This window comes from Pelobates fuscus, chromosome 2 (genome assembly GCF_036172605.1).
Source record: "Pelobates fuscus isolate aPelFus1 chromosome 2, aPelFus1.pri, whole genome shotgun sequence".
Lineage (NCBI taxonomy): Eukaryota > Metazoa > Chordata > Amphibia > Anura > Pelobatidae > Pelobates > Pelobates fuscus.
In genome coordinates, this window is record NC_086318.1 from 212,673,076 (window position 1) to 212,685,416 (window position 12,341).

At 38.7% G+C, this 12,341-nt stretch overlaps 1 protein-coding gene across 10 annotated transcripts in view; it reads right to left on the minus strand.

Moving 5' to 3' along the window:
• Positions 1 to 12,341, minus strand: part of LAMA2 (laminin subunit alpha 2) — a 767,184-nt gene that overhangs the window by 445,092 nt on the left and 309,751 nt on the right. For all 10 annotated transcript variants that reach the window (XM_063443147.1, XM_063443149.1, XM_063443146.1 and 7 more), the window contains exons 10-12: positions 8,762 to 8,922; positions 6,795 to 6,935; positions 5,072 to 5,248 (exon numbers count right to left, since the gene is read on the minus strand). In XM_063443147.1, coding sequence (XP_063299217.1) covers positions 5,072 to 5,248; positions 6,795 to 6,935; positions 8,762 to 8,922 — 479 coding nt within the window. The remainder of the gene's footprint in view (positions 1 to 5,071; positions 5,249 to 6,794; positions 6,936 to 8,761; positions 8,923 to 12,341) is intronic.

The following is a 12,341-nucleotide window of genomic DNA, read 5'->3' on the forward strand; positions in this document are numbered from 1 at the left end:
CCATCAGCCCTTGCTATTGTCTGAACCCACCCTTCCTTGTACTATAGTGCTTTATGCACCATTGTATGTAAATGAGGCTGTTGTGGGCTTAAAATATGTCTAGTAAAGTTAGTTGTTGTTTTAACCTTCACCAAGTGTCGTCTGGTGTTTAGTCCAGGGTGGAAAAGGCCCACTGTGATCCCAGTCAAGTTTCGGCGACTGGATCTGAAGTGCTTCACACACGATCTATGGGCCCCCGGTATATACGCCAGTGCATGCAGATACACATACACATAAAGGACCATTATAGGCACTCAGATCACTTCAGCTTAATGAAGTGGTCTGGGTGCCAGGTCCCTATGGGTTTAACCTTGCAGCTGAAACTGCTATGTTTCACTGAGGGTTAATCCAGCCTCTAGTAGCTGTCTTAGGGAGCCCTGCGCTGGGGAAAGGTAAGTGCAGACACACACTCAATAAAAGACACACACAAACTAACACACAACTAACACACTCAGTAACAGACACACACACACACTCACACACAAAAACTAACACACTGACACTCACTAGCAGACACACACTCAATAACAGTCACACACTAACAGACACACAAACTAACACACTCAGTAACAGACACACACACAGTAGCACACTCACTGACACACACACGCTAACACACATACACACTACCTTTTTAATTTTTTTAAATTTAATCCCCTAGCCTCCCTAGCTTTGGGAGTGCTGAGGGGATTCCAGCTTTCTCTGGGGTCCAGTGGGGCTGCTGGGTGGCCGGTCCTGCAGGCGGCGAAGGAGCACTTATCCTCCTGTTCAGCTCCCTCGTGCACCACTTACTGATGCCAGAGCCGGAATTACATCATATTCCGGCTCCGGCATCACTGCAGTGTGTGTGAGGGAGCTGGGCAGAGAGCGCTCAGGGAAGAATGCTCCCTCGCGCGCCAGCCAAGTGACACCATTGCCAGCCTCGGGGGGCCCTTTGCCAGCCCAGGAGAAGAGGCTGGCAAAATCTGGCCACACAGGCATACATACCGGGTCACAGGGCAGCCGGGCCCCCTGGAGGGCCGGGCACGGTCGCAGCTGCGACCCCTGCGACAGCGGTATGTACGCAAGTGGCTCCAGGGTCCCTGATAACTAAGAGGAAGCTTACTTAGTGGAGGTACTCGGTTGGAGTACTGCAGCTCCACCACAAGTACCTTAATGGATTTAAGCAAAATTAAACATCCAAATGGAAACCAAACTTATAATAAACCACAGTGACCCTTACAAGGGGCTTGGAACTGCTAGTTGGACTTGAAGAAAGCAGAAAGACCAAACTTAAAATAATTCCTCACTCTTTTGTGTTTCTAGTTTGTCTATTAAATTTGTAAATTTTATTAAAATGATTAGGCATTTTAAAAGATATAAATCGAGTTTAATATAAGTTGTAGTTTAATAGCAACTGGGAAGCAATAGCTGCTAAGTCGTCTCCTTATTATGACATTGAACAGGCACTATCTGCTCACTGTTCAGTATTCATGCCTTCAATCGCAGCAGGAAGTCAATATGACCCCCATAGACTTTTTTTAAATTTTAATAGTAATAACTATCAGGTTTAGTCATTTAAAAAGACTGATAACTGTGTTCCTGAGGAACATTTATCTGCATTTTTTTTTTCTCGATCTGCTGACCTATTTGTCGGGATGGCTGCTTGAATATCGGTTGACACGTGTCCCAAATCTGTCGCTAATTTCGACTGGTTTTTGCCAACAGAATTAAACTGAGGACTATTTCAGAAGAAATGTAAAAATTTGAAATTACACACATACATGCACGCACAAACTCACACACATATACACAATATGCATATATACAGCCGGTAATCACTGCCAAATATAAAAATAAATAAATATGTAACAAATCAAACGGAAAATAATCTATTGCTATGGTAAGGTATTTAATCAACCGAGCAAAGAATGTCATCATGGCTATAATTCACATGATGTAACATGACAGTTAAGATGTACTGTGGTAATTTGTGAGAGCTTTCAGTATTATTGAAGTATCAAAAATTTATATGGTTCAGTTATTAAGTCAAATTGTTTCATTCAGACACAAATGGCTGATGCTAAATCACAAGGAATTTCGAAAGTAAACTGAAAAAAATGTATCATAGGTTAAAATCATTGGTACACAATGCAGCTATTATTCCATTCAGTGAACAGAATCAGGAAGATAAAAGAAGAGATAATAAGGAATACAAAGAGAAGCATATGATATATTCTGCATGTTATTCTATCATTCAAAGCTGCATCTACAATATCACGGCAAAGCAATCTGTCATTTACATCTGACAATTATGAATGCAGCATTCAAAATTTCTAAATGGGTCAGGACATAGGTTTCCTTTTTTTCTCAAGGAAATGAATTTATCAAAAATTGGAAATATCCTCATAGAAACTTTTGAGATACTTTAATCAATACAACTGTTAGAAATGTAAAGGATACATTTTCCAAATAAAAATAAAAATAATTTATATAAAAAGATAGCTCAGATGTTATGTATAAAACGTTTTGTGTTTGCATTCCTGTATTTAGTGTCACTCTTTTTATTCTAAAACTACGGTGTATTTCAGGGTGTATGAATTGTCAGAAATTCTAGATGAATTCATAATAATTTACACATTTTAGACAGTAAAATTGGAAAATTTCTACAAGCCAGTTACATTTTCAATTTTAAATTGGCTTTGAATTCTTGACAGTTTACACTTTTGGGAATTACAATGTGAGGTTGGGGAAAGTTACGTTCTGCAGTCTTATGGGTTATGGTGTCTCTTGAACCCCAATATGGTATGATGTTCCACTAATACATGGTTCACCGTTATGTATCAGTGAGAGATATTATTATGGATGAGAGATTTAGCAATGTATTTATTAGCTTGCTCTTTGGCTGTGTGAATGGATTTAAAATTATATATTACATATTTATTGATAGACTTGTAAGATGAAAGAATGTAACTCTTTATGTCCTAGATTCTAAAAAAAAGCCTTACATTGTAATGATTGCTGACCCATACATAACATCCCACCGTTGCCCCCCAAATAACACACATGACACCTTTCTGGTGGATAAGGGTTTATCCACCAGAACCAATTCTTAACATCATCCAAAACCTGTCAGCTGTTAGGCGGTTGCTCAACAGACAGGTTTCCCATTTCATTCTCCATGAGCCTCAACAGCCGGCAACTAGCCATCAGCCCCATGTAGGCCTTAGTCTCCCCAAAGTGACACCATGTCTTGTTCCTTTTCCAGCTGCACTGTCCAGGAAAACTGTCACCGTGATGCCGCCCTAAGGTGCACTATGCTTGTGCCTGGCATCGCGCCCCCCACCGCAGACAGTGCAGCTTCAATCCTGGACTGTAAACCCACATTAAACATTTCTAGTCCAATAAGGGACAGATGAATGCCATCTTGTCACATGACCTTGCCATTGTCACATTCTAATTCAAAGTGCCTAACCACCACTCCTCCCAGGCATTTAACAAACAACAAAATGTTCACATTCACCTTCCGGCGACATCGCTCCAGCGCTTTTCCTTTGCCACCCAGGTGCCACACAGAGCAAGGGATTATTTCAGACCAAATGAGAGTCAGTTGTTTAAACAACACAATGCATCGTGCCAGATCGAGTTTCATGGCATGTATGAGATCGACTAACCAGTGTCTGCCAATATACGTAACAGGCCCAGATACGCAGCAGCTCAGTTGAATGCACTCAGCATTCATGCTGTCCCACTGTATTGTGTATTGTGTATCAGTTGAATGCACTCAGCATACATGTTTTCCCACTGCCCCTCAACCCCCAGCAAAGTACCCAAACAAAATTAAAAGGAAACCCCAGGTTGCGGCCATAAGCTCTATCCTCTGCATGCCTCGCTGCCCAATAAAAGTAGGAAAGACCTAAAGTCCATACGTAGTGAGGAATTCCACGGTTTGTGGAAGCAGAAAACTGGAACAAGTACTGCAGGAGACAGCTCTTTGTCTGATCCGGATCCAGTCTCCGAGCTGGCCCTTGCGGTTTCTTGGTCCGGGGACCTGCTGCCACCTTCCTTGGAAATCCTGGTCTCCCCCAACTTTCTGGCACCCTGTCTCCTGCTGAGGGCAAGGCCTGTGATGGCCGCACTCTCCTGATCGATGCCATCACATCCGTGCCTTGCATGATGAAGTTGGTCGTTGCGCGCACGTCAATTCCCATCGGACTGGAAAAGATGAGTGTTGGCTGCGCTCACCGCCATCTTGGGCCTGCTCACCCCTGGTCTCGGAACCACTGCTGCCCCATATGTCACCTGGAATCCAGATCCTCCAGCACCGCCATCCCAACTCCACCGTCGACCCTGATCATTGCGCTTGGAAGCCTAGCCCTTTGTCTTCCGACCCCTACACTGGCCTCTACCGACTCATCCATTGTGGCACTGGGTGCCAGTTGCACCCCAGACACCAACGCCTCCAAGGCACCACGACCATAAGACTCCTGGAAAACCTGTAACAGCCGTTGCAGGTCAGCAGCTGAAATGGACGCCATGCTTGCCACAAGTGAAGGGTTGTGAGACAGGTAATAGCAGCACAGTATTTTTCCTCCTCTATGCCTCACATGTAGGCCCCAGTCCTGACAGGAATACAGAAATACATTCTGGGTCCCTAACTGTTCCTGACGACTCGTAAGTCCCCTCTTCTCCCTACTTTGTAACCCTTTAAGGACACATGACATGTGTGACACGTCATGATTCCCTTTTATTCCAGAAGTTTGGTCCTCAAGTGGTTAAACTCCTTAACTTTGCAGCATTGTTGCACTTTAATTCCAGTCCACCGTCCATGGACAAGAGTCATGCTCCCCCTTCCCAAGTTGACCAGGGGGAAACTGACTTTGCAAATATATCCATTTTACTAAACTTGATTATTCCTATTTGTAATATAGACAATGTGCTCTCTGGTCAATTCAAGATGCATTCACTAACAATGTTGAAAATGTCATGCAATTCATGAAATAAGCTAAGAATAATATACATCTTACAGGACAAAAATAAAATCATCACTTACTTTGTTGTGCAAATAGGATTTAGGCGCTTCCCAATAATAAACACCATGCAGCCCAAGAGTGTACGCATCCTCATTATTAATGCTAAGTTGTTGTGGTCCATCAAATGTATCCTTTGTTGGTGCTACTTTGACATTACCATATATGCTTGTAAGATACCAGTCATTCATATCAGTGACCTGAAAAGTAATGCAGTATTTTGGTGTATTACACTAGTATAGCTATCTGCACACTAAAGCATATCACAAAACCTGCTTCTTTGACAATATAATGTTATGTATTGTAAGGTTTGGAAGAAATATATGAAGCAATGAAAATGTAGTGCAATTGTGAGACAAAAATATTAAAAAAAAAATCATCATTCATTATGAAAACCAATGGAAAATCAGCGACTTTGGCTTTCATGATGATTGACACATTTAGTAATTTACCCCAAATTTACTTGCAACATGAACCTAATTATTCTAAATTACACATTTTTACTTTAAAGTTTACCTTTCATGATATACAAGTTTATTTTAATAAAAATGTAAAAAACATCTATACATTGTGCTCGCAGCACAATTATTACTTTAAGGTCCCTCCACCGCCTGTAAATCACTTATCGGCTTAGAGTTGGCATAGACCTCTTGCCATAGTTCGAATAAGGTGATAAAAAAATAGAAAAAAAGGGAGATTATAGAAGGAGAGAGGCTATATAAATTGCAGGTCAGACTTTACAACTAAGACTTCATAAACACGCCAATATGTTTATAGAATGGAATAGACTTCCAAATAAATGCTCTAATATTTATATTTATTTAGTTTGTGTTATATACAGTTGTATTTCTTACTTTTATTTTGCACCAGTACATTTTTGTTAAATGGAACATGATTGGGGGCCTTCTCTATAGTGGTGTGGTCATAACTATATATGTTTGCAATGATCATTTTTTGTGCATATTCGATATAGGTGTTTTTAAAATACATTCTATGTTCAATGTATTTTACTTGGGAATAGTGAGTCGAACTAATCCTACATAAACATAAGAAGCATATTGCCCTAGAGAGACATATACATTTACTTATATATAACAGAGTAGCTTATGTGGTATGCATGGTCTAATACCTTGATGGTGACATCCAAAATGCGTACAGCATACAAACACATTCCATCCTTTTATAAGAAGTGTATAATGCTTTTGTACATGGATAATATTGTATCTCTTCATAGGCTTAACAGCAGTATCTTGTATCATAACTGATTATTTTCCTACTGTAAACATCAATTTCCTTATGTGGGATGTGCCCCTTCATACTGTTAGAGCATATTTACCAAGCCAGATCTATGAGAGAAGTGGCAAGGGTCTTACAGATTTTAGATCAATATAGTTTAACTAGAAAATAAAGTTGGATATGTTTTTCTGTTTTTTTTTCTGTTTAAATTTTGAAATTCTCCAGAGTCCCAATTGCTCTAAATTGAGAAAAAGTCTGTGAATTAACCCCTTAAGGACCAAACTTCTGGAATAAAATGGAATCATGACATGTCACACATGTCATGTGTCCTTAAGGGGTTAAATTATTGCTCATAAAACCATGTGACTTCAGTAGTTATAGGAACGCACTACAGTTGTACTGCAAGAAAACCTCTTCAAAAAGGAAAACCTTTTACAACCCCTACAAAAAGTAAAATTCTCTTTAAGGTCATTCTAATTGATATGTGCACTTATTCCGTAACACACTAACCTGAGAATAAGCAAATTGAGAACTAATACAATTGTTTGAAACTCCGGAACAAAAGCATTGATCACAACCTTGTGGATTGTTTTGTTGCAGGTTAAAGAATCCATGTTTGCATCGGTCACAGTTTGCTCCTTCCACATTACTCTAAGAATTTATAAATAACAAAGAAAAACAAGATTATGGTTACTTTAAATGACTTTCATATTCAGTAACAATATGGTGATATTAAAGATTAGACAACAAATATTCTATAAAAATACACTTCATGGATCCATTGCACATGGCAGTCTTCTTCATGTGATACATTCATCTCACACATGCCATTATCTTCTCATGTTCTTTAACCCCTTAAGGACCAAACTTCTGGAATAAAAGGGAATCATAACATGTCACACATGTCATGTGTCCTTAAGGGGTTAAACCACCCAAACAATTATCCAGCACCTTCATTTCATTTCTCATTGTGGTATAATGCCCCATGTTTTGTTCTATTGTCCCCATATATTCTGCCCCATTATTTGACATTGCCCCATCATTTTTCACATCACTCCACATATGGTGTAACATTGGCCCACATGATTGTGATATGTACATAGACACACATATATATGTATTCATGAGCACACGCAAGCACAAGAGATAAGTAAAAAAAAAATTGTGGTGAGCCCGAGTACGATAAAAATCTCCACTAATTTGTGCATGAGAATTTATGTTGTGCATCATCAACGTATCTCAAAAAGGAGCTTGGGAAAAGTCCTCTGAGGAATTATGTTCCCACAAATTGTTTCTCTTAAGCACAGACTTACGTAAGTTATTTTATATATATATATATATATATATATATATATATATATATATATATATATATATAAAATAACTTACGTAAGTCTGTGCTTAAGACTGTGCTTAGCCTGTATATATATATATATATATATATATATATATATATATATATATATATATACAGGCTAATTTCTGTTGTATAATGTATATGTATACAAATACGGCTAATCCAATCTACAATATATATATATATATTTTTTTTTATTTTTTTTTGTGGACCCAGGACATACTTGAAAACGAGAGAAATCTCAATGTAACTTTCCTGGTAAAATATTTTATAAATAATAATATACACAAATTTCTGTTGTACACTGCTGAATTTTCTCTAAATGGCTTTGAAATCATTGTTACCATGTGAAAATACTTGAGGGAAATATCATTTTAACCAAATACAAAAGTGTATAAACCAGCAGAACATTAATATTGACTATTGGCTGCTCCAATTAGTTAATGTTATGCTTGAACATAAAAATAGCATAACAACGATATTATCTGGCATGAGATCTGTTTTGTATAATTGCCAGAGGTATGAGTTTTCATTCCAATAAGTTTATACAAATAATATCCTAAACAAGTTCTGTGGTGTAAAATTCATGCAGAGGGAAAAGTAATATTTAGATGTTTAAAAAGTGCTGAAGGTTAGAGGTTACATATCATTTTTGGGATGGTTCTATCATTCCCTTAATATCTCTGTCGGCATGTGCAATGAATATAACAAATGACTATGAAGTTCTCCTAAACAAAATCCACCAATTCCTGAAACTAAAACAGCTCTCTAAACTCTATAGCAAATGATGCTCTTTATCTGATGGTTAGGACTGCTTCTCAGTACTGAGCTACATGTCTTGTGACTCCCACTGTACTAGGATTATGGGGTTCACTGGGCCAATACTGGTAACAATGAGCGCATGAGGATTGACTTGACAATTTCTAGTTTTGTAAAATCTCCCTGTAAAATCTATATTACCTGTGGGAACTCCATGATGTTATGCCTTGTTCCATCCATGAAACATAGTATATTGATCCAGTGGACACAATGTTTATTGGTGCACACAGAAGAAAGAAAGTCTTTGGAAAAGATTCAAACATACTTAAATATCATTTGAGAATGATAACTAGTTACTAACCTTACAAAAACATGGATCAATGCATGGATCATCATTTGCACTCCCTAAAGCACTACAGTTGCACTTTAAACAGTCCGGATAGCCAATGTAACCCACAGCACATTGGTCACATCTCTCGCCACCATAGCCAGGTTTGCAATTACAGAATCCAGGAAGCACACCTAGATGAAGAATAGAAATACTATGAATAGCTAATGCTCTCATTGCCTTGTCATGGGTTTTATGCGTCATACTCAACATTTCAGCATTGATCATTTCAATCTACATATTTTATTTATAAATTAGTTTTTAATTTAAAAAAAAAAATAGTGCTGTGCTAATTCTTTAAAGGGACACTGTAGGCACCCAGACCACTTCAGCTACTTAAAGTGGTATGGCTGATGTGACCCTTTTGCACTTGGTGATGCAATGTAAAACATTGCAGTTCCAGAGAAACTGCAAAGTTTACATTGCAGCATTAAGTCTGCCCACAGTGGCTGTCTAATTTTTGGTCCGTTATCTGATGCTGGACGTCCTCATGGACCTCCAGCATCAGATTTCCCCCATAGGAAAGCATTAAATAATGCTTTCCAATGGGGAGGTCTAATGTGGCGTCGTCATTGCATTAGGCATTCTCGCATTAGGTCTCCCTTGCCAGCTGACGTCAGCAGAGGAGGAGCATAGACGGAGCCTGACCCAGCACTGGATTCAGATAAGTAGCTGAATGGGTTTTAACTCCTTCAGCCCCGTGGGACGGGCACTCCAGGAGCCTATAGTGGCACTATAGGATCCCTTTAAATTAAATGAAAACATAGAGGAATACCCGAAATATGTATCATTAAAATAATTTACAAACACCTTTTATAGATAATTGGAAAAAAGACAGAATTTTAGAACTATTTTCTTTAAACAATATAATAAAATAGCTATACGAGTTAACATCACACAAATTACGTAATAACATCCTAAAGAGCTAGCTTTTAAGAACAGAACAAACTGCACACATGTAGATGATGTTAAGGAAAAAAAACTAACATGGTTATTTACTAAATAAATAATTGGAAGTGAATTCAAGGTGAACTTCAAATTTAAGGTCAGAGTATCAGAACTGAAAGCATAGCTGACTGAATTTTTCCAGGTCGTCTATTATAACCTTAAATTTGAAATACATTTTGAAGCACCTTAAATTCTCACTCTAGTAACGAACCCTACAGAGATTGTGTAAAAAAAAAAAAAAAAAAAAAACTGTCAGAAATAAGCAGATGGAATAAAAATGTGACAAGTCCTACAATTTGGTCACATTTTACCAGAAAACAACATCTCTGTTAAAAGAACACTGTAGCATTAAGAATATATATCTGTATTCCCAATGCTGCAGCCATGATGCACCTTGTTATTTAGTCGATCTGTGCAAATCCCCCCCGAAAACAAAATAAATAAAAAGTTGAATTACTCACTTTTTCTCCAGCGTAGAGTTTCCTTAGGTGCTGCCACAACCTTCTCCTCGGTTTATAGGCCAATCCGATGCTTCTCATAAGGGAGCATTGGATAACTTAGACGCATTCATGGTGCCACAATGCCCCCATGATTCCTTATTGTACTCAATATTGTACTCAATGATTCTCAATTGATGTAACAGTATGAGAAACAGGAAGTAAGATTCATGGCTCTCGTATCCAGAGGGTAGGGAGGTGTGGCCTGAAGCCATGTTTTCAACACTTTTATTTAGTTTTATATAGGGTTTTGGGGAGGATGGCCAGCACTGAAGGTACTATAACAACAATAAGATGAGGGTGTTAAAGTGCCCACAGTGTTCCTGAGAGTTTAAAATTATATCAGGCTTCAGATACCAAATGTTTAGAAACCTGTGTGTAATAATGTCAATATTAAAAAATAAAAAATACATGAAAAAAGTGATTCCTCTTCTGCATGCACTTTTCAAATAGAACAACACTTGTGTTAGTAATAATGTGTTTTATCTTTTAAAGTGATATAGTACTAAATAAATTAAGATAATCCAGAGCAAGAAATAAACACATCAATTCATAGAACCCTATGTTGTTTAAATTCGAGTCACAGCAGTTCCGCTAAAGATGATGTTCACTAACTGGCATAACATTGCTGACAACAAGAGCATTGCTGGAGAGAAGGCTGAAAAGTGAATGGAGCCCTGAATGGGATCCTGAAAAGTAATGGTCTAATTTTTGCATCTTTTTAATTATGAGACCAAAGTCCTGTGTCATGTTGACAAAGAAATACCTAAAATTCCATAACCCGTGATAGTTTCACTTTAATGCACCACAGTTAGAGTTCATTATACAGGTTGCAGTGGGTATTGGGTGTTAATGCAATAGGTACAGGTTTAACCCCTTAAGGACCAAACTTCTGGAATAAAAGGGAATCATGACATGTCACACATGTCAAGTGTCCTTAAGGGGTTAATACTGCAAGTCTGCTGAAAATGTTGTTTAATGCTTCAATAGTGATGTCGTGAACATAAAATTTTCCGTTCACGAACGGCGAACGCGAACTTCCGCAAATGTTCACGAACGGGCGAACCCGGCGAAACGCCATAGGCTTCAATAGGCAGGCAAATTTTAAAACCCACAGGGACTCTTTCTGGCCACAATAGTGATGTAAAAGTTGTTTCAAGCGGACTAACACCTGGACTGTGGCATGCCGGAGGGGGATCCATGGCAAAACTTCCATGGAAAATTACATAGTTGATGCAGAGTCTGGTTTTAATCCATAAAGGGCATAAATCACCTAACATTCCTAAATTGTGTGGAATAACGTGCTTTAAAACATCAGGTATGATGTTGTATCGATCAGGTAGTGTAAGGGTTACGCCCGCTTCACAGTGACAGGTCAAACTCCCCGTTTAACGTACCGCAAACAATCCATTTGTACAAGTTTGGATACCAAGCAAGCCATGTCCCTTTCCTTGTCCTCACTGATGTCATTGTAGGTCTCTTCCTCCACCAAGCCATGTACAACACCAAGGGTCCCCGAAAGGTGACAACAATCCCCCTGTATTTTTTTTTTTTTTAAATGTACACTACTGTTACACCAGATGTGAGTTGCACTGGTGTGACACTGTGCCCTGGCAGTCTCTGAAACGCACACGTGTGAAGGAAACTGACTGCTATTATTTCACAGTCCAATTTCTAGTTTTTTTTTTATTGTACACTACTGTTACACCAGATATGAGTTGCACTGGTGTTACACTGTGCCCTGGCAGGCCCTGAAACGCACACGTGTGAAGGAAACTGACTGCTATTATTTCACAGTCCAATTTCTAGGTTTTTTTTTATTGTACACTACTGTTACACCAGATATGAGTTGCACTGGTGTTACACTGTGCCCTGGCAGGCCCTGAAACGCACACGTGTGAAGGAAACTAACTGCTATTATATTACAGTTAAAAAAAATTTGTTTTTTTTTAAATGCAAGCTATTGTGACACCAGATATGAGTGGTGGCACTGGGCAAGTGGGCACAGTATACGCTGTGAGCCTGACACACACGCTGGCAGGCAGGCAACTGCAATTATATTACACAGAAAAAAAAAGCAGACTGATGTTCTAGCCCTAAAAAGGTTT